Source organism: Argentina silus (genome assembly GCF_951799395.1).
Source record: "Argentina silus genome assembly, chromosome: 10".
NCBI classification, from domain to species: Eukaryota; Metazoa; Chordata; class Actinopteri; order Argentiniformes; family Argentinidae; genus Argentina; species Argentina silus.
In genome coordinates this window covers 9,172,866-9,196,674 of record NC_139664.1, presented here as the reverse complement: position 1 = coordinate 9,196,674, position 23,809 = coordinate 9,172,866, and the positions used below count along the sequence as shown (strand labels likewise).

At 41.2% G+C, this 23,809-nt stretch overlaps 1 protein-coding gene across 1 annotated transcript; it reads left to right on the top strand.

The window, feature by feature from the left end:
- Positions 1 to 1,829: 1,829 nt before the first annotated feature.
- On the top strand, positions 1,830 to 23,727 carry rusc1 (RUN and SH3 domain containing 1; the record flags this gene model as incomplete). The annotated part of the gene is made up of 11 exons (XM_083678640.1): positions 1,830 to 1,941; positions 2,425 to 2,526; positions 17,010 to 17,123; positions 17,290 to 17,366; positions 17,984 to 18,158; positions 18,845 to 18,950; positions 19,212 to 19,258; positions 19,355 to 19,821; positions 19,937 to 20,217; positions 20,361 to 20,528; positions 20,690 to 23,727. 11 exons carry the CDS (start codon positions 1,830 to 1,832, stop codon positions 20,853 to 20,855), a joined length of 1,815 nt encoding a protein of 604 aa, XP_083534766.1. The 3' UTR covers positions 20,856 to 23,727.
- Between the last annotated feature and the right edge of the window lie 82 nt (positions 23,728 to 23,809).

Genomic DNA, 23,809 nt, shown 5'->3' with positions numbered 1-23,809 from the left:
TGTATGTCAATATGTGTGTGTGCATGTATGAAATGTGTGTTAAAGCTAGACTGTATGCCGGTAGTCAGCCTAGGAGGGGTTACTGTCACATCAGGGATGTGTGTACACCTTTAAGAACTAAAGGGGTGGGTTTATGTCCATGAACAAATGGCAGAAAATCAGGAAGTGCATTGTTTAGCTGCATTTGAAAGACAGTCAGATCAGCTCAAGTCAAACCAAGGTATGGTGGCAATTAACTCTTAATCTCGGGCACTATCACGGTTAAATTGACTTTAATAGAATGGACTGACTTTTAGTGCTTATCTTATCTCTACAAAAGACAGACAGTGTGCAGGACATTGAACAGAACTCTGTAGACTGACTCAGCATAACACTCTGTACTCTACTGTACTGTTAAAGAGAGAGGGAGGGGGAGGAGGAAGAGATGAGGAGAAGGAAAAGGAGAGAGGGAGGGGGAGAGGTGATATAGAGGTGATAGCAGCACCTGCTGCATTAAACACACCGCGAACACATTTATCCAATGACAATGAGTCTCACACAAGCTTATACTGATGTCTCACACACCTTCAGTAGGTGGAGTTGAGAGTGAATATAGAAAGTGAAAGACTATGAGCCTGAACCATTGACAGGAAAAATGCTTTGGTTTTACGAGATACGGTTGAAGATGTTATGTTTTTTCTATGACAACACTTGGTGCTAGTCTGTCTTCTATTCTTCGCTTCCTCCTTCCTCACTTCCTTCTCAAAACGCATTGGAGGAAGAAGAATATCTAAGGTTCTTCCCCATGGATCTTCTCACCTGATGTGTCTTGAGAAGGAAGTGAGGAGAAAGGGTGCGAGGAATAGAGGAAATACTATTGGAACGCAGCCAGCCAGTGAGTAAGAGAGTGAGTGAGAGAGTAAAAAGTGTTTGCATGTAAAAGAAGAACTATAAACAGAAGGTACCAGGCATGGATTTCAAGAGTGATGAGTTCTCTCTGGGATGTATTATGTCTCTACTCTTCTAGAGTTGTTAGCGCTTCTCTCTTGGTCATGAACTTCCCGCCTCCATTGACTTTCATGCACTGTGGGCATCTGTACTTTGTGCATCTGTTGGGTCCAGAGTATTAGACATGTTGTTGTGTGAATATTGCATAATTGCATGTTGTGAGTTCTACTGGTTTACATTCATGGATGTGCATTCTTCTCTCAACGGACACTAACATTCTCTTCATCTCTCTCTCTCTCTCCTCCCCATTTATTTGTGCCATCTGTTTTTTACTCCTCCTCTCCTTGTTCTTCTCATCCCTCCATCCCATCCCTTCAACTCCAACATTTGCCCATGGTTCTGTTTTTCCGCACCTCACCCCTCCCTGCTTGCCTGCATTTCTACCCCCGCCCACCTGCCACATACACCGCCCCAACCCCCCCTACCCCCCCCCCCCCCCCCCGCCTTGAACCCCAAACCCTTTTGGACGAGTAGTGTCCTCTCCCCCGCTCTCCCTTGCCTATTCCCTCTCCCGGCCCCCTCCCTACTTCCTCCATTCTGACCTCCCCCCCTTCCGCCCAGGCTACTGTAGCTCTCCTCCCCGACCGCCCCCCAGGCCACACAATCACGTGGCCCTCAGAGAAACAGAGACCAGAGCCAGGGCCCCTAACCACTACATTACCCAGCAGGCCACTCACCTAGACACTACACAGCCCTCTAACCACCACTCTACACAGCAGGCCTGCACCAACCCAAACACAGACAGAGATTCAGCTTACAGATATGGAACTGATTCAAAGCTTGACACAGGCTCTGTATATCACTATGCTGATGATTCTATGAATGATGTAGGCGTAGACGGCATGTATCGTTATGGAAACGACTTTAAAAGCAACATAGACTGTGTGTATCGTTACGTGAATGATTATAAGACCAAAGCAGACCTAGAGTATGGCTTTAGAAGTGACTCCATCAGTAACTTTGACTCTCTCTACTGCACTGACTCAGGGAAACAGACTCCCACACGCACTGACTTACACACCTCCGTCAGAAGCAACACACACACACAAGGCTGCACCACCCCGTATAAAAACATTGATGCGATGATGACATACGCCAACACCCACACTGTTGGCTTGCTGGGACATGCAGACACACACACAAACACACACAGTGACATGGACTCGTACAATGGTAGTCCAGACCGGCACACACACACGTCCCATCACCTAGACCAAAACAGCAACACAACCAAGGCCTCTAAAGACCTCCCTCCCCTACCTACCTGGTACCTCTACCACCCTAAAAACTGCCCCCTGCACCGAGGTGCCCCACCCCGCCTCTCCCCAATTGGGGCTCTATCCCCTCCCCATCGGTCCGGAGCCCCCCCTCCGGGTCTGGATGGGTCAGGCCTCAGCTCACCCCTGTTCCCTCGCTCACACACCCTCCCTGCCCTAGCTGCACCCCTCTACTACCCCTACCTCTACCCCCCGATACCCCCCAGGCAGCCCCCCACACCCCCAAAACTCGTCCAGGCTCCACCGCTGCCTCGCGCGCTGAGTAAGATATCTCTCTCTCTCTCTCTCTCTCTTTCTTTTTTTTCTCTCTCGCTCTCTCTTTCTTTCTCTCTCTCTCTCTCTCTCTCTCTCTCTCTCTCTTCTTGTCCAGTCTGAAAACAACCCCTAGCCTTTACCCCCTGATTCCCCCTGAGGGCAGGCTAGGTGAGAGAATATAGTATACACATTGTGACAAAAAGTGATGACGTCACATAATTTATGAGGCTGTGGCCCCTCCCACAGGATGTAGATCCGTGAGAATGGAAGGTATGGGTTAGGAGGGAGGGGTGGGTAGGGGATGTGGAGGGGGCCCCCCTGGGGGGCCCTGAACTGCCTGAAGAACCATCGGGGGTTCAGCTAAAGTTTGTCACTGATAAGGGGTGTTGGGAGGGGTGGTGATGACTTTATGTGGCATACAGGCATCTATGTCAAAATTGCATATGAGGCTTAAAATAAAACTTCAATACAGGGGGTTAAAATGGGCAATTAAAAAATGGTTAGGCTGCTACTCTAGTGCTAGTATTGTGTTCAATAATGAAGGGTTAGGGTTAATAAAAGGGGGTTTAAAAAAAAAGGTTCATTTTTTAAAAAATGTTTAGTTTCAAACGAGGGGTCTGCCACAGTGGCACGGACGTGACGTTGATAAGATCATGTGTTTCCAGGGTAAAAGGTGTATATATATATATATATATATATATATATATATGATCCTGTGTGAGAGCTGTAGTAGTGGTTGTGGCTGTATGACTGTGTCTAAAATGGCTTCTACAAGGAGGATGGGGGAAATGGAAGGGTGTTTAATGATCCATGAGACATGGGTGTGAGGCTAAGGTGTTCTGTTGTTTGTAAAATTAGTTGTAGCATCTTGACATTTTTATGAGGCTGTGGTCACCCCCCGTAGGATGTAGAACCGTGAGAATGGATTGGTTGGATTAGGGGGGAATCACTGGGCCCTGAACTGTCTGAAGACCGACCGACCGAGGTCCTGCTAAAGTTTGCCTCTGATAAGAGCATGTGTTTCCCTGACAAAAAGATGTATATATATGTGACCCTGAGAGCTGGTCACAAAGGCCCAAAGACTTGTGACAGCGGCATCTGATCAATCTCTCTCCACCATGGAGGTGCAATTGTGTGGAAATGGCTGTGTGTTCTACCTCTTGTTACCTGTTCAAGTGTTAGGGTAACATCACACTGCTGGTCATTTCCTCATAATTACACGTGATATATCTATCTGATAGGCATCGCTTGAGTCTTGTATTGAGGTTCAACGTTTTTCAACGTTTGCCATGTGGGACAGTGAACCGGCATTCTGTAATCCTAGTTTTTGTAAGCTATCCTGAAGCATGTTCTAAATGTTTTTTCAAGAAAAAAGTGGCTTGAAAGTCTTGGGATCTTTAGCATTGAGCTGTAAGACCCAAATTGTTAGGAAAGTATTTGTTGGTCGTACAAAGCTTTTGGCTTTTTCCTTTTTTTCTACATGCCAATGGAACAGCATTTTTAGCACCTTTTTTTTTTTATTTGAGATGGATATGGGAAGTTTAGAAACCAATGATGGATAACAATACAATCTGACTTAAAGAAGCGTATTGCATATCTTTGAATATAGACATGTTGCATATGTAGGTATGTTCGCAAGTAACATGTCAGTAAAGAAAAGGGTAATGAAAGTCATAGCAGCTCACCACCAAAAATCTGAATTTGACTATGGGTATTGTCTCTTATTTTAACCCTTGGCTTGACATTTTAAATGTACAACATGTACCGCTATATTCCCATAGACCCATATAGAGTTCATGAAAAGTATCACTAATTTGGTTCGTTATCTCACAATTTGTTATTTAGGTCGATTTTTAGGATAGAACTTGAGTTGCTGGTATTATTGTGGGAACTCAAATCAGTCACTCAGCTTTTTCTATAGGATACCCTCATCAATGCAGAATATGTGCTTGTCCAATGAAATGTGAATGTTCTCGTTTCAGTACGCTGAACGCTTCATCTTTCACTCCACCGTTTCCTAAATCATTTTACCTCATATCCTTTGTTCATCCTAAATTTGTTTCTAATACTGCTTATTCATGTTTTAAGTTACCTATTTATGCCAGCACCTTAGATTACCAGACCTGTACAACATTTGATAACAATGTTATTTTTGCACTAAAATAAAATGACTTTTGGAGCTATTGCTTGAGTTGAGTCTAGTGTGTTTCAGATGGTTGGACGTTCAGATTGTTCTGTTTTAGAGAGGAGAGGTGATGAGGGCAGGTGGATGTTCATCATGAAGCTTACTTTGTTTAATACCAGGCTAGTTTGTCTGGTGAGACCACACCAACTCATTGCATAGCTTGTTAACCAACTGGTCCCGGATACACGTAATGTACGTGCACTACTAATTCAGAAATTCATTTTTACACCCAATGGTCGAGAGGGATACTAACTAGCCAAATAGCATGCAGTGGGTGATATTACAGAGAATAATGCCTTTAATGTTTTATTACAGAAATAACTGCCAATAGGTTGTCATTGAATCTCCCCCCATAAAATGTTGCTGTTCATTAGTTATGATCTCAGTTTTGAGCTATGGTGAAGCGTAACAGTGCATATGCAAATCATTGTGAAACTGACATTTATTTTGACTTTTGTTGGACATTCAATATGTAGGCTAGGCTATATCTTACTGGTTGTTTGTAGTCTGTCTGTCTATCTCTAGTGTGTGGAAAGTATCCAGCAAATTGGTTCTTCGATGAATATGTGTAGGCCTAGTACTTGTTTCTGTGGTCACCGAAACTATAGCATTTATAGAGAAGTCAAGCTGCAAAAATGCATCATGGAATGTTGCCACTGGCCATGCAGATAGAACTAGTTACATATCAGGATGTAGTTGAATTATCTGTCAACCTGTACATTTTTCATCGTTGGGGGACTCAGTTTATCTGAAGCTAATCTATTTCCAGTGAATGGATATGTTCATGGGTGTGTGTGTTGTCATTCCAATGAGGGATAAGTGTTTAATTTGAGAGTGACCTGAACAATAGCAAGCCCAGGATGTAAATAATGAAATCACATTTAAATCATACATGCACCATTTCTAGTCTAGTACTTGCATAAAAACTAGGCTTAAGGGTGCCCTCTGATCAGATCTTGACAGTTTTTAGGGAAAAGGCACATTTAATTGCGAAAGAGTATGGTTATGAGGGGTCTGTTTTGTTTAACTAAATGGCATATCATCATGGATATCATAGACCAATTCAGCTCACCAGTAGGCACATTTCACGTGCCTCTGTTGCTTGAATGCAACAATTGAATTGGATTCAATTGGATTGTCTGTTGATCTTTTTTCATCATGCTTAATCGAGTTGTTGGGAGTGTTTTAGAGATTGTTTAACGTCGTCATTGCTCGGCTTTACCCTTTGTTGGTTTGTATGACTTCTTCAACTGGTCCCTACATGGATGTCTCAGTTCAGTTGTCAATCTCCATTCAAAATGGGCTAAGAATAGTATAGATGGATGCCTTTTCCATATGACCCATATTTCTCTGTGTTGCAGAAGGACATTCAAGCAAACAATGTTAATAACAAAATGAAACGTGAATCTGGGTTTGCACTATTGTAGGCCTATAGCCTACTGCTGACCATCTAAACATCTCCTAAAAGTATAATGTCAGATATATAGGCACAGTAATGCCTCTCTTTGCCTTTCTCCTATCTTCCCCTGAAGAGCTAACCGCCCCCTTATAGTAGAGTATAACTTATTTTCTTAATTCAAAGGTAACAATAGGTAACACTGAATGTACTGAAAGCCAGAGTGTTGATATACTTTAAGAAATGACGTATCCATCTGTAATATGCGTATTATGCATGTTCATTAACTTGAACTTATTGACCCCTCAAATTGGGATAGTAAGAAGTCGAAGTTGTCTTTGTTTTCTGATGTCTGTTCTCTGGCAAAAATTGACCCTAAGAGTGAGACTGATGGAACATTAGTCATGTTAGTCGTTGAATAGGCATCTACTAGAAAGATTGAATTTGAGCTGGTGCGAAGATTGGTCCTACTTTGTATTGCCTGTTGAGGTGTTGTAATAGAGGAGCTGTTACCATAGTTGCGGTGTCGTGTGATCTTATTGTATGTTTAATTTTGGCTTCAGCTTTTACTATTCATATTCCCATCAGACGACAGTTTTTTCCTCAAGTAACCAACAGAAACAATTAATGTTTGGCACCTTTTGCGGAATGCCTGAAAATGTTATGGTTATCGTTAAACCCCCTCTACAACCTTTAATACGCGTAATGGCTCCATAACAATGATGCTTCTCGTACCGTTGTCCGTTATGGTTTATGAGTTGACTTCTCTTGTATTTTTGTTTGTTTAGCTTATGTCTAGATGTTGCTCTTTTATTCCCCAAAAATATGTATGATGGCTTCTGCAGGCCCTGCTACAGTATGATGGTCTCATATCTCACTCTGTTTTGAGTAGTCAACATTTTATTTTATTTTATCAGGTCTTTTTTGGTTGCGTTCATTTGGAGAACTATGATCGTCGTCACGCAGAGCTTGGCTCCATCCATCCATCGACTCGCAGCGACTCTATCCTGAGAAAGTACGGTTGCAAAAGAAATCGGAGAACTTTCGTAGAGCTTCCCCAAACCGAACCAATGCCATATAGCTGAATTACATGCAACATGCAAGACACCATAACTAATAATGCAAGGTATTTTGTATCTTTCCGAAAGCATTGAGGGCTTCAGAGTAACTTGGTTTTTTATATACCAACTTGGAAAATTACCTCAGAAAGGTCTCGGGTGCTAGTGTTGTATATCCCTAATTTAGGATGACAAAGATCAATTTTAGTGACCAAATGACCCAAGCCAATACTGTGTACAAACTTTATCATTTTACTTCCTTTAACCTTTAGTTAAGCAAAATTTGTAATTATGGATGAACTTTGAATGTATGTACATTAAAGTTCATGGGACCAAATTTTGTAATTGGGAGTTCAAGTCTCAATGTTGTTATGTACGCATGCAAATCCTCCCTTTTTAAAATGTAGTAATACTGTAACTAAAACAACCAATGAACGCTCAGCAGACACTGAGTTGGGACTCATTTGTGTGGCAATATAAGCTGTAGTCATGACTGGATGATATATTGATGTACCAATGAAATGGATATTTAGATTTGCAATGAATCACTATCAATATTCCTGCAATATGTTTTGGTAGTATAAATAGTGGGCTGCGGATTGGAAGAAAGAGGCATGTTGATGGGATGTTGTATGCAGAGCAATAATGACTAAAGTCTGAGTTGGAGTTATGATTTGCTGAGCAGTGTAGATGGGCCAACGTTAGGTAAGATGCATGGCAGGTATCACTCTGAGCGGTACCCTGGCCTGTGGTCTCCAGCACGTCTTGTGGCAACTTTCATTTAACATTTAAGCATTGGTAGGAGGTCATCTAATTAATTGAATATAGGTTACCTGTAACTTTGCAAACCTATAAGTAGTGTTTTTAGTGGTTCGTAGATGGCTTATAGATGCCACTGAGTGATCATCAAGGATCTAACATCTGCATCTTGAAGTGATGTTATGCAGTGCCGCAATAAAACCAGCGAGGCTTTTCTTGCCCTTTGCCATTTAAAGCTGTTTGTTGCAACCAGAAAACGACAAGAACAGTAGCACGCTATTCATTATCCAAATTTGATACAGTTTTTGATATGACGATAGATGTATTTTTGCATGCTACATTTTACAAAGGGAATACACATTTGAAATTACTTTTCTCAATGTATTTGTGACATGATATACTGATGTAGTGACATATATCGGTTATTCAAGAGATCAATCGATTGAAAGGCACTGTACAGAGAAGGTTGTGGGGAAATTAAATTAAAGTTCTTATGTCATTCTTGATGTCTGAGCTGAAAGCATCCTGCATGTTATTGTTTTATGTGTGCCTTTTCAGAGATTTCCTTTCCACCTCCCATATACTGGGGTTGCCATCCCTATTTCATTTACAGTGCCACATAAAATAATTTCTACACTAATTATCATGCAACCTTAAAAGTGAAGACGCTGCATAGAACGATCAGTATTTGTGTTTTGCACTTTCAAAGTAGTTTCAAAATTGCCCCACTTAAGGTTGGGCAAACTGACAAAAAACAACAATAAAAGACGAGGTAATTTAAGCTATCGATAGGAATTATAAGGAATAACATGACTTTGAAGAGCTTTTCTAAAAAGGTAAAAGATATATCTATATATATATATCTATCTATATAGATAGATATTCATATATATTCATGAAGTATCTCATAAACCTGATATATGCTGCATTGACTTTTCTCATTTCTTTTTTTCTTATGTGTGCTTCATATTATCCAATAAAAAATTGTATTTCCCCTTTTTTGAGAGGTTTGATCATCACCTAAGGCTGTGCACTGGCCATGCAAAAGCTATTTTCTGATTAAGGAGGTCTTGAACAACATGTACTGCTACATGTTCACTGTCAGATGGAATGAAAGGGTATGTATGAATCTGAAGCGGAATGGTTACGTAGGATTATGTGTAATTTATGCAATGGTTAACATTACATTTGATCAAAGGAATATTTCTAAATTGTAGCGACGGTACTTTCCATGTTTTGCTTTGTAAGGATGCTGTATGTGTCCATATAGCCTAAAATCAATGAGGACTTAATGTCCACCAACACAACTATCGGGTACATGGCGACTCCATGCTGTTCAATGTGACTGGTGACTCAGATATTGCCGTGAAAGGGCTGTATCTGCTACTGTGTCCATCCCTGTCCTATTCCCCCGCACCTTTGGCTTAAGATAGCCTTAGAACTACACATGGAGTACATTCTTCTCGTACATTTGGCCTTAAAAGTACAAAATTATGCACAAGAAATCCACAACTTGCAAGAGAGCTTGATTCCCATAGACACTTCAGAAATTCATATGAATTACATTCATAGGAGGTAGATATATGGCATTGACGCATGACATGGTTTCTGAAGTGTCTATGGGAATCAAGCTCTCTTGCAAGTTGTGGATTTCTTGTGCATAATTTTGTACTTTTAAGGCCAAATGTACGAGAAGAATGTACTCCATGTGTAGTTCTAAGGCTATCTTAAGCCAAAGGTGCGGGGGAATAGGACAGGGATGGACACAGTAGCAGATACAGCCCTTTCACGGCAATATCTGAGTCACCAGTCACATTGAACAGCATGGAGTCGCCATGTACCCGATAGTTGTGTTGGTGGACATTAAGTCCTCATTGATTTTAGGCTATATGGACACATACAGCATCCTTACAAAGCAAAACATGGAAAGTACCGTCGCTACAATTTAGAAATATTCCTTTGATCAAATGTAATGTTAACCATTGCATAAATTACACATAATCCTACGTAACCATTCCGCTTCAGATTCATACATACCCTTTCATTCCATCTGACAGTGAACATGTAGCAGTACATGTTGTTCAAGACCTCCTTAATCAGAAAATAGCTTTTGCATGGCCAGTGCACAGCCTTAGGTGATGATCAAACCTCTCAAAAAAGGGGAAATACAATTTTTTATTGGATAATATGAAGCACACATAAGAAAAAAAGAAATGAGAAAAGTCAATGCAGCATATATCAGGTTTATGAGATACTTCATGAATATATATGAATATCTATCTATATAGATAGATATATATATATAGATATATCTTTTACCTTTTTAGAAAAGCTCTTCAAAGTCATGTTATTCCTTATAATTCCTATCGATAGCTTAAATTACCTCGTCTTTTATTGTTGTTTTTTGTCAGTTTGCCCAACCTTAAGTGGGGCAATTTTGAAACTACTTTGAAAGTGCAAAACACAAATACTGATCGTTCTATGCAGCGTCTTCACTTTTAAGGTTGCATGATAATTAGTGTAGAAATTATTTTATGTGGCACTGTAAATGAAATAGGGATGGCAACCCCAGTATATGGGAGGTGGAAAGGAAATCTCTGAAAAGGCACACATAAAACAATAACATGCAGGATGCTTTCAGCTCAGACATCAAGAATGACATAAGAACTTTAATTTAATTTCCCCACAACCTTCTCTGTACAGTGCCTTTCAATCGATTGATCTCTTGAATAACCGATATATGTCACTACATCAGTATATCATGTCACAAATACATTGAGAAAAGTAATTTCAAATGTGTATTCCCTTTGTAAAATGTAGCATGCAAAAATACATCTATCGTCATATCAAAAACTGTATCAAATTTGGATAATGAATAGCGTGCTACTGTTCTTGTCGTTTTCTGGTTGCAACAAACAGCTTTAAATGGCAAAGGGCAAGAAAAGCCTCGCTGGTTTTATTGCGGCACTGCATAACATCACTTCAAGATGCAGATGTTAGATCCTTGATGATCACTCAGTGGCATCTATAAGCCATCTACGAACCACTAAAAACACTACTTATAGGTTTGCAAAGTTACAGGTAACCTATATTCAATTAATTAGATGACCTCCTACCAATGCTTAAATGTTAAATGAAAGTTGCCACAAGACGTGCTGGAGACCACAGGCCAGGGTACCGCTCAGAGTGATACCTGCCATGCATCTTACCTAACGTTGGCCCATCTACACTGCTCAGCAAATCATAACTCCAACTCAGACTTTAGTCATTATTGCTCTGCATACAACATCCCATCAACATGCCTCTTTCTTCCAATCCGCAGCCCACTATTTATACTACCAAAACATATTGCAGGAATATTGATAGTGATTCATTGCAAATCTAAATATCCATTTCATTGGTACATCAATATATCATCCAGTCATGACTACAGCTTATATTGCCACACAAATGAGTCCCAACTCAGTGTCTGCTGAGCGTTCATTGGTTGTTTTAGTTACAGTATTACTACATTTTAAAAAGGGAGGATTTGCATGCGTACATAACAACATTGAGACTTGAACTCCCAATTACAAAATTTGGTCCCATGAACTTTAATGTACATACATTCAAAGTTCATCCATAATTACAAATTTTGCTTAACTAAAGGTTAAAGGAAGTAAAATGATAAAGTTTGTACACAGTATTGGCTTGGGTCATTTGGTCACTAAAATTGATCTTTGTCATCCTAAATTAGGGATATACAACACTAGCACCCGAGACCTTTCTGAGGTAATTTTCCAAGTTGGTATATAAAAAACCAAGTTACTCTGAAGCCCTCAATGCTTTCGGAAAGATACAAAATACCTTGCATTATTAGTTATGGTGTCTTGCATGTTGCATGTAATTCAGCTATATGGCATTGGTTCGGTTTGGGGAAGCTCTACGAAAGTTCTCCGATTTCTTTTGCAACCGTACTTTCTCAGGATAGAGTCGCTGCGAGTCGATGGATGGATGGAGCCAAGCTCTGCGTGACGACGATCATAGTTCTCCAAATGAACGCAACCAAAAAAGACCTGATAAAATAAAATAAAATGTTGACTACTCAAAACAGAGTGAGATATGAGACCATCATACTGTAGCAGGGCCTGCAGAAGCCATCATACATATTTTTGGGGAATAAAAGAGCAACATCTAGACATAAGCTAAACAAACAAAAATACAAGAGAAGTCAACTCATAAACCATAACGGACAACGGTACGAGAAGCATCATTGTTATGGAGCCATTACGCGTATTAAAGGTTGTAGAGGGGGTTTAACGATAACCATAACATTTTCAGGCATTCCGCAAAAGGTGCCAAACATTAATTGTTTCTGTTGGTTACTTGAGGAAAAAACTGTCGTCTGATGGGAATATGAATAGTAAAAGCTGAAGCCAAAATTAAACATACAATAAGATCACACGACACCGCAACTATGGTAACAGCTCCTCTATTACAACACCTCAACAGGCAATACAAAGTAGGACCAATCTTCGCACCAGCTCAAATTCAATCTTTCTAGTAGATGCCTATTCAACGACTAACATGACTAATGTTCCATCAGTCTCACTCTTAGGGTCAATTTTTGCCAGAGAACAGACATCAGAAAACAAAGACAACTTCGACTTCTTACTATCCCAATTTGAGGGGTCAATAAGTTCAAGTTAATGAACATGCATAATACGCATATTACAGATGGATACGTCATTTCTTAAAGTATATCAACACTCTGGCTTTCAGTACATTCAGTGTTACCTATTGTTACCTTTGAATTAAGAAAATAAGTTATACTCTACTATAAGGGGGCGGTTAGCTCTTCAGGGGAAGATAGGAGAAAGGCAAAGAGAGGCATTACTGTGCCTATATATCTGACATTATACTTTTAGGAGATGTTTAGATGGTCAGCAGTAGGCTATAGGCCTACAATAGTGCAAACCCAGATTCACGTTTCATTTTGTTATTAACATTGTTTGCTTGAATGTCCTTCTGCAACACAGAGAAATATGGGTCATATGGAAAAGGCATCCATCTATACTATTCTTAGCCCATTTTGAATGGAGATTGACAACTGAACTGAGACATCCATGTAGGGACCAGTTGAAGAAGTCATACAAACCAACAAAGGGTAAAGCCGAGCAATGACGACGTTAAACAATCTCTAAAACACTCCCAACAACTCGATTAAGCATGATGAAAAAAGATCAACAGACAATCCAATTGAATCCAATTCAATTGTTGCATTCAAGCAACAGAGGCACGTGAAATGTGCCTACTGGTGAGCTGAATTGGTCTATGATATCCATGATGATATGCCATTTAGTTAAACAAAACAGACCCCTCATAACCATACTCTTTCGCAATTAAATGTGCCTTTTCCCTAAAAACTGTCAAGATCTGATCAGAGGGCACCCTTAAGCCTAGTTTTTATGCAAGTACTAGACTAGAAATGGTGCATGTATGATTTAAATGTGATTTCATTATTTACATCCTGGGCTTGCTATTGTTCAGGTCACTCTCAAATTAAACACTTATCCCTCATTGGAATGACAACACACACACCCATGAACATATCCATTCACTGGAAATAGATTAGCTTCAGATAAACTGAGTCCCCCAACGATGAAAAATGTACAGGTTGACAGATAATTCAACTACATCCTGATATGTAACTAGTTCTATCTGCATGGCCAGTGGCAACATTCCATGATGCATTTTTGCAGCTTGACTTCTCTATAAATGCTATAGTTTCGGTGACCACAGAAACAAGTACTAGGCCTACACATATTCATCGAAGAACCAATTTGCTGGATACTTTCCACACACTAGAGATAGACAGACAGACTACAAACAACCAGTAAGATATAGCCTAGCCTACATATTGAATGTCCAACAAAAGTCAAAATAAATGTCAGTTTCACAATGATTTGCATATGCACTGTTACGCTTCACCATAGCTCAAAACTGAGATCATAACTAATGAACAGCAACATTTTATGGGGGGAGATTCAATGACAACCTATTGGCAGTTATTTCTGTAATAAAACATTAAAGGCATTATTCTCTGTAATATCACCCACTGCATGCTATTTGGCTAGTTAGTATCCCTCTCGACCATTGGGTGTAAAAATGAATTTCTGAATTAGTAGTGCACGTACATTACGTGTATCCGGGACCAGTTGGTTAACAAGCTATGCAATGAGTTGGTGTGGTCTCACCAGACAAACTAGCCTGGTATTAAACAAAGTAAGCTTCATGATGAACATCCACCTGCCCTCATCACCTCTCCTCTCTAAAACAGAACAATCTGAACGTCCAACCATCTGAAACACACTAGACTCAACTCAAGCAATAGCTCCAAAAGTCATTTTATTTTAGTGCAAAAATAACATTGTTATCAAATGTTGTACAGGTCTGGTAATCTAAGGTGCTGGCATAAATAGGTAACTTAAAACATGAATAAGCAGTATTAGAAACAAATTTAGGATGAACAAAGGATATGAGGTAAAATGATTTAGGAAACGGTGGAGTGAAAGATGAAGCGTTCAGCGTACTGAAACGAGAACATTCACATTTCATTGGACAAGCACATATTCTGCATTGATGAGGGTATCCTATAGAAAAAGCTGAGTGACTGATTTGAGTTCCCACAATAATACCAGCAACTCAAGTTCTATCCTAAAAATCGACCTAAATAACAAATTGTGAGATAACGAACCAAATTAGTGATACTTTTCATGAACTCTATATGGGTCTATGGGAATATAGCGGTACATGTTGTACATTTAAAATGTCAAGCCAAGGGTTAAAATAAGAGACAATACCCATAGTCAAATTCAGATTTTTGGTGGTGAGCTGCTATGACTTTCATTACCCTTTTCTTTACTGACATGTTACTTGCGAACATACCTACATATGCAACATGTCTATATTCAAAGATATGCAATACGCTTCTTTAAGTCAGATTGTATTGTTATCCATCATTGGTTTCTAAACTTCCCATATCCATCTCAAATAAAAAAAAAAGGTGCTAAAAATGCTGTTCCATTGGCATGTAGAAAAAAAGGAAAAAGCCAAAAGCTTTGTACGACCAACAAATACTTTCCTAACAATTTGGGTCTTACAGCTCAATGCTAAAGATCCCAAGACTTTCAAGCCACTTTTTTCTTGAAAAAACATTTAGAACATGCTTCAGGATAGCTTACAAAAACTAGGATTACAGAATGCCGGTTCACTGTCCCACATGGCAAACGTTGAAAAACGTTGAACCTCAATACAAGACTCAAGCGATGCCTATCAGATAGATATATCACGTGTAATTATGAGGAAATGACCAGCAGTGTGATGTTACCCTAACACTTGAACAGGTAACAAGAGGTAGAACACACAGCCATTTCCACACAATTGCACCTCCATGGTGGAGAGAGATTGATCAGATGCCGCTGTCACAAGTCTTTGGGCCTTTGTGACCAGCTCTCAGGGTCACATATATATACATCTTTTTGTCAGGGAAACACATGCTCTTATCAGAGGCAAACTTTAGCAGGACCTCGGTCGGTCGGTCTTCAGACAGTTCAGGGCCCAGTGATTCCCCCCTAATCCAACCAATCCATTCTCACGGTTCTACATCCTACGGGGGGTGACCACAGCCTCATAAAAATGTCAAGATGCTACAACTAATTTTACAAACAACAGAACACCTTAGCCTCACACCCATGTCTCATGGATCATTAAACACCCTTCCATTTCCCCCATCCTCCTTGTAGAAGCCATTTTAGACACAGTCATACAGCCACAACCACTACTACAGCTCTCACACAGGATCATATATATATATATATATATATATATATATATACACCTTTTACCCTGGAAACACATGATCTTATCAACGTCACGTCCGTGCCACTGTGGCAGACCCCTCGTTTGAAACTAAACATTTTTTAAAAAATGAACCTTTTTTTTTAAACCCCCTTTTATTAACCCTAACCCTTCATTATTGAACACAATACTAGCACTAGAGTAGCAGCCTAACCATTTTTTAATTGCCCATTTTAACCCCCTGTATTGAAGTTTTATTTTAAGCCTCATATGCAATTTTGACATAGATGCCTGTATGCCACATAAAGTCATCACCACCCCTCCCAACACCCCTTATCAGTGACAAACTTTAGCTGAACCCCCGATGGTTCTTCAGGCAGTTCAGGGCCCCCCAGGGGGGCCCCCTCCACATCCCCTACCCACCCCTCCCTCCTAACCCATACCTTCCATTCTCACGGATCTACATCCTGTGGGAGGGGCCACAGCCTCATAAATTATGTGACGTCATCACTTTTTGTCACAATGTGTATACTATATTCTCTTAGGTGGAGCCCCTACCTGTCTGTAGATTGGAGCTCTCTGTCATTGTCGTTCTGTGTTGAAACAGACTCATTTGGATTTCATACACAACCTAACACAGCTTACACCTGCAGGTTCTTTTGAACAATGATAATAATGGCATCACTTTGAGTATTATTATCACGCTTCTGTGTGCGTGCGTGTGTGTATGTTTGTGTGTGCGCGTGTCATTTAGTGGATAATGGCAATAGACAAGGCTAGAAAATAACTTATGTGCCTCTACGGCACATATATAAATGTTATCACATGGTCAAACTAAAGAATGTACTGCTACCTTCGTTACACGTGTATGTGTGTGTCTGTCTGTCTCACCTGAGCCTCAAGGTTAATGCATGGCCAGTGTTCTGCTTCCCATGTACGTGTATGTCACCCTCAGAATGGGACCCTGTCTGTCACATGCATATGTCTTTACAGATATAGGCTAGATGATGGGAAAGAAGAAGTCTTCCCCAGAAATGCCAGGATTTCATTACTGCTACTACTACCAGCTACTACTACAACATCCTTCTAATTGCCTATTACTACTACTACTACTACCACTACCACCACTACTAATACTCACTGTGGGATAACAGCATTCCTATTGCTCTCTTCTACGACATTGATGATATATGATGCTTGATACTAACTTAGGGAGGTTGTACATTATCTCTCCTCTCTCTCTGTGATCTCAGCCATTCGCAGCATCTCATTCGCTGGCTCTGAACAGAGAGAGCGGACCTCCTGGATGGGCGATGATGTGAAGGCACCTCTGGCAGGTCCCTCTCTGTACCTTCAGGAAAAAAGAGGTGTGCAAACAGTCACTTACTGTACAGTTTCAGTAGACACACAGTCATGGTCACATGATTTAATTGATAGCAGTTTTCTTGTTTTCATAATGTGTGTGTTTGTTCAAGTGTTGGTGTACTACTTTGTGTAACCTATAATCTTGATTGTATTGCTTTTGTCCCCCAGCTCTGGTCAGTGCAGTCAGTGTGGCAGTGGAAGCCATCTTGGCACAGTTCAGCACCTCCAGGACCCTGGTGCAGAAGGTCAGTCTGTCTCCACAGTTTCAACCTCCAAGAAACCCCCCTCCATTGTCCTATTGACTTTCTGTATCAGAGATACTAAAATGTCAAATTATACCTATAGAAGCCATGGTTGTGTTCACCCCGGTTAAATTAAATGATCTTGACCACTCCAGAGCAGTATAGCTGGAAGAACTTCCAAGTAGTCTCATATTTAGGAAAATGTTCATAATAATCCATTAAATAACAATGGAATTACTTTTCCTCTCTCCTCTTTCTCTGTTTCTCCATCTCTCCCTCTCCCTCAGTCTCTCTTAGTCAATAAGGTGCTAGAATGCCTTCGAATATCCTTCTCTTTTGTTCATTAGTCAAAACGTAATATGTACTAACTTCATGCCCCCTTTCCTACTACCTCTCCTGAATCTCTCTTCTTCACTCTCACAATTCTCATCATTCCCTCTTTCTCTCTGTTCACGATTGCTCTCTGTTCTCCATGCCTTTGCACCTCCCTCCTGTCACCCACTTTTTCTGACTTCATCTTTCTTCTCCCATCCTCTCTATCACCCTCCCCCCCCCTCCCCATTCGTCTCTCCCTCCACACCTCCTGTTTTTCTCTCCTCTCCTTCCCCTCTTGTCTCCAGGCCCTATCAGGAGACAGTAGTGTGAATCCGTCTCTGGGTCGTCTGGTGCTCCAATGTCTCTGCCCTGCCCTGTGCAGCCTGCTGTCCGATGGCCTCAAGCCCCACCAGAGTGACCTGATCGCAGGCAGAAGGCCAAATTCAGCCTGGGGACTCGTCCAGGCCTCCACCAAGCCAGGTAGGAAACACTAAAAGACAAAAACACTACAGACGGATGATGACAGGAGACCACAGAGTAGACATGATGGGTGTATACTGTAGCCATTATAATCTCTCCTTTCTTTCAATCGTTCTTTCTCTCTCTCACCATCTCACTCACTCCTCCAAACATGATGAAAGTACAGTACATACTGTACTGTAGCTAGTGTATGCTTATTATGCTGCCCATACCCTTTCCTCTCTTTCAATGCCCTCCCCCCTTCTCTCTCTCTACCTTGGTTTTGCTAATTTTTGTTGCATTGTTGAGTCACCCACATGTCTGTCATCTCTCTTTCCAAACACTGATATCATTCTTTCCCCTACCTTCTTCTCATCTTTTCACTACCCTTGTGATCTCACCACTTGTTCATTCTCAATATCAATGTGGTGAGGTTGAAGGCAACATGACATATTGATTAGATATTGATTTGTTTCTTTCTGCCAAATCCAACTGTTTTCTTTCTTCCTGTAGTCTCCTGTCTCTTTATCTCACTCTCCCTCCATCTCTCTGTCCCTCTCAACTCAGTTTAATCAGCTTTATTGGCAAGTCAGTGTCCTACTCTGCCAAAACTGAGAACGCAGGAACATATTCAATCAATTACACTTAGGAAATACAATTCGGCAAATAACTGTTCCCCTCCCCCTCCCTCTCTCCCTCTCCTTCAGGCCCTAGTACCCAGGCCTTGTACAATCTGCAGGCTCGAGTAGGAGAACTGCCCCAGCTCAGGCAGAGCAAACACAGGTTCAACTCCTTCCTCCTCGGCCTGCTCAAGTAAGCCCTGGTCCTACTTCCTGTCCCTAAGAGCTTAAAAAAGCCCCTGAATCAGTATACATGACGAAAGGGATTTGCTACTAATGTACATAGAAATAAGATCAGTGTGAGACACAAGTAAAACAAATAACAAGTATTTACATCATTTTTCAAATCACTATTTGCAATATTTGAAGTGTCCATTGATAACATGATGTGAATGTATTCTCCTTTGGGAACCTTTCTCTCTTTGTTCACCTGCTAACTCCTTCATTCTTTCAGCATAAAGCTTCTGGATTTCTGGCTTTCCCACCTTCAGTCATGCAGTGGTAAGTTTCTAAAGCCTAAAGGACATGTTGCCAAAGCTTGCATGTTGACATGCTGCTTTTTATACCCGTATAATCACTTATGTCTCTCCTCCTCAGATGTGTTGGAGACGTTCTATCGGCCCTCATCCTTCATGCGGCTGTCGATGACTTCCTGTCAGCCTCTCTTTGAGGAGCTCCTCCTCCTGCTGCAACCCCTCAGTCTCCTGACCTTTAACCTTGACCTGCTCTTCCAGCACCATCACCTTGAGCCAGCCAATCACAGCCCAGAGATCCCCAGCCCACCCAATCAGGATCTAGGATTTAGGCTCTCGCCACGGGGTTCCGCCTCCAAGGGGCGGGGTAGCAGCTACCTCGAGAGCCTATCAGAACTGGACTTTGGGAATGCTGAACCCAAAGCAGCCAATGGTAATACAAGCCCACCATCCCTGGCTAATCCGACTGTAAAGGTCCGGGTCAGTCTTGGGCAGACGAGTCCTCAGTTGCTGTGGGTGCAGGAGAAGGAGCTTAAGGAGCTAGCGCCGCCTTGTGTTGAGGAAGTCACTCTCTCCCAGCAGGCAGGACAGGTGATTAGAATTCAATGAGTCTTTTATTTTCTGGATTGTGTGTGTGTGTTTGCGTCTGTTTGTGTGTGTGTTCTTAAGGCCACTGCACTTTTCTGATCAGTTGTTTCCTTTGCAGGTCATCCAGCAGGGATGGGGGGCTGTGGTGCGCTGGGGGGGCCGGCTGGGCCAAAACTTGGCTGAGCTCAGCTTTCCGGGAGGACAGAACCAGAGCCTGGAGGGAATAACTAGGGATCCTCCAGACCTCCAGGCTCAGACCGAGGGGGCTGGGCTCAGTACCCCGGCCAGGGCTGACCCTCCTCGGGTAGACGCTGCTGCTACAGTCCCTTGGGGTCTTGGACGGTTGTTTGGAGCCTCTAAAGACCCTAGTAACCCTGTGACACACACACCTGCCACCAGGTGAGCTGATGCAATATGTGCATATATTTATCTGTGTTTGTGTGTGATGATGGACAGGATTTTTAATCACACTACCTACTAATTCACCCTTATCTCTCCCTTTCCCCCTCTTTGTCTCTCTATATCTGTGTCTTTCTCTCTAGGCGTCCCTCCCAGTGGCTGGCTCCAGGGGTGTCTGTTCTGACCCGTATGGTGACCAGCAGTTCCACCCCTAAACAGAGCAGGCCGCTGCAGTACCAGGGGGAGAATGAGACAGTTACGGAGAGAGAGATAGAGACAGAGGAGACCAGGGATAAACCAAGACCCCTTAGGTACAGTGCAGTAAGCATCTGGTGGTGGAGGTGATGATGATAATGATGGCATTGAGGTTATAGAGGTTGAATATCATATTATACAGCTCCAGCTCCATGATCAGCAACTTCACACTTCTCTCTCTCTCTCTCTCTGTCTCTCTCTCTGTCTCTCTCTCTAGGTCAGTCAGAACGCTGTGTGACCACTCCGGCACAGGGGCAGAGCTGAGCTTCCAAAAGGGGGAAGAGTTAGTCGTTTTAGGAGGTGTCGACCACGACTGGATTCGCTGTCGTCAGGGAGACAAAGAGGGGCTGGTGCCCATTGGCTACGCCTCCCTCATCATGTGACTTCAACTGCCTGATTGCAGTTCTGATTGGTTGGATATATCTGGTGAAGGGAGGAAGAAGTCAAAACAGTTTAGGCAAACAGTGAGAGGCTGTAAGGTCCCAATACTCTGAACGGAATAGTTCACACCAAAATCAAAGTTGGTCGGAAGTCATGCTGGGTGCATATTCCACACCATCTGTTGTGTAGATTCTGGCTATATACGTACATCGGCAGAAATCTTCAGGCTTTAATCCCAAATGAATGGAAATAATTGGCGCTATGTTATTCTATCTAATTAGGTGGAATTAATTAGATTTTAGAACTTTGCACCATTTTTTTAACAACAGATGGCATGCAATACGGACTCAAGTTGAATTTAGACCACTTTTCTTGGATGAGCCTCAACTTCGATTTTTGTGGTGAACTAGTCCTTTAAATGTCTTTCATTCATTACTCCCTTTCCTGAGTGGCCACTGATCTGAAAATGATTGGATAGTACCATGTGGAATTCCCACTGTATCACATTTATCTTATCCAAGCTAGATCAGATCAGCAGTAACTATGAAAAGATAACAAGTGATAGTTTGGTAGAAGGATCTTTTGCTGCTTAAGCCAATTCCGTCTTTAGCTGAAGCAGAAACATATCTGGCTACCAGGCTAAGGAGTGAAGGAAACCATGTTAGAGTATTGGACTGTAGCTCCTGTTGCGTACAGTAGTAACGTAGTGAACCGTAGTTGTGTTCTGTGTTCTATTGACCTATCACCCTAATTGACCTCTCACCTCTATCGCCTGGTTTGTGTGTGTTGACATGTTTCTGCTACTATTAATAGTTGGTTTAAATGATAACTATTTGACTGTATAAATATACATACAAATATATATATATAAGTATATGAATATAAAATTGATTTTAACCAAGATAGATAGATAAACAAGAGATAACAGATGGTAAAACATAAACGATAGTTCACTGAAGAAATCTAATTGATAAGTGATCTATACTTTACTTTGCTGCTCTCCCTCCATCTCTAACTCACCAATCACAATGATATAATCACAGACTGAGAGTGATACACAGACTGCAAATGTGTGTTTGTGTGGATAAATCCAGTATGGAATCCAGTGGCTTCTTCCTAGTCTGTTGTATGTTTTGGCATTGTCTTGGCCTCATATCCGTATCACCATTCGATTTAGTATATCATATGTTTAAACACTGTATGCACTGTATTATGAATGCTTTGAGTGAATGCAACAGAATACCTATCGGACACATACAGTCTCTAGAGGACATCCTATTATCATGTTATTACACAGTTTACTATCACAGGCATAGCAACGCTGTAGCTCAATCACTCCACTCCTCTTCAATCTCAAACAAATACTCAGTACCTATGAAAGCTTTGTACCTTCAACACACACAGGGACTTACAGTACAACCTCTGTCAACTTGGACCAGGGGTGAACAACTCTATCTGCAAGGACAACAGTCTTGGCTTTTGTTTTTTCCTGTTACTAGATTGATCAAGTGTAATTGAATGGCCAGAAATGTCACATTTCTGGTTGCCCTCGTATGATTAACTGATTAAAAGGTTAGAATGAAAAACTCAATATACTTTGGACCTCAAGAACTGGAGTTGTGCATCCCTGATTTACACCATCTCAGTTAACAGCTGAAGCAGCAAGTTACAGTAATCCCCGATGTATTTATTGATTATAACTCTACTGTAAAGTCTACCTATTTGAGTCAGAGGCTAATCGCTTCACTATGGTAAAGTACCTTGGCTGTCATATTTAACTTACCCTACCTGTCATGTTTAACCATGTAAGAATATCATTATTAATATTATCAACAGTGGTAGTAGACGTCAAAGTGATAATGTGTTGATTACAATGTTTATCATTAACAGTACGTTGGTTAGTATCTTATCTTTTGGTTGGTAGCTATTATGTGGGTTTTGGTATAGATGACTATGCATATGATGTACTACTCAAAGGCTTGTGGTTTAAAGAACTGTTGTTTTTTTTTTTTTATTTGTCACAAGTTACTCTTGTGTGTTCAGAAGGTTGAATCCAGAATACTTGAGACATGTAATAAGGAATACCTCTTTATAGGTCAGGAAAGACTCATGATAAAGTACCTCTCTTTTGATTGGTCAAGAAAAGCTCATGTTAAAGGTTACCGTGCCAATAAGCCATGTAGCATGAGGTTAGTGTCGCTATGACAACCTTATAGGAAAGAATTAACATTGAAAACAGCATCCTCAAAGAGTTTTACAACTGTGGTGTCCTCTTGGGGAATTTGTGTGCAATGCCTAGATGTTCGTGAGGTGCATCACTTAATTTGCAGGATAAATAAAAGATAATGTGGAATAATATCAGGAAATACACATTGTTTGGAAACAAACTTTGAGTGTGTTGACAATAATTATTTTCTTTTTGTTTTCTTTTTTGTTGATTCAGGTATATTTTCCATTGTGCGAGATGACTCATTATAGCCTAAATGCATTTGTATGAAAATCTGTTAATTTATTGGATGTGTTGTTTTATTGATCTTGGGGTTTCTGAAAGGTATATAGCTCTGTTATATCTGTCCCCTCTGGTCTGTCTCTCTCTCTCTATCTATCTGAGGTTCTGTGTGTGTGTGTGTGTGTGTGTGTGTGTGTGCCCTCGCTTTCGCACATGCGTGAGTATGTGCCTGTGTGTGTGTGTGTGTGTGTGTGTGTGTAGCAGTGGGTTCTGTAGCTCTCTCTCTCTCTCTGGTGTGATGTAGCCTGCCCTGCCCTGTAGCCTATCTCACTGTTGCATATACTGTAGAGTACTGTGCCCTGTAGTGTATGTCACTGTCAAACCCCTGCATGTGCTTGTTTGTAAATACCCAATAAATAACCAACATAAACCTATACCACTTCCTGGTCTAAGCCACTACTTTATTACAGGGGTAGTAGGGTGGGAGAGTGTGCTTAATACTCACCT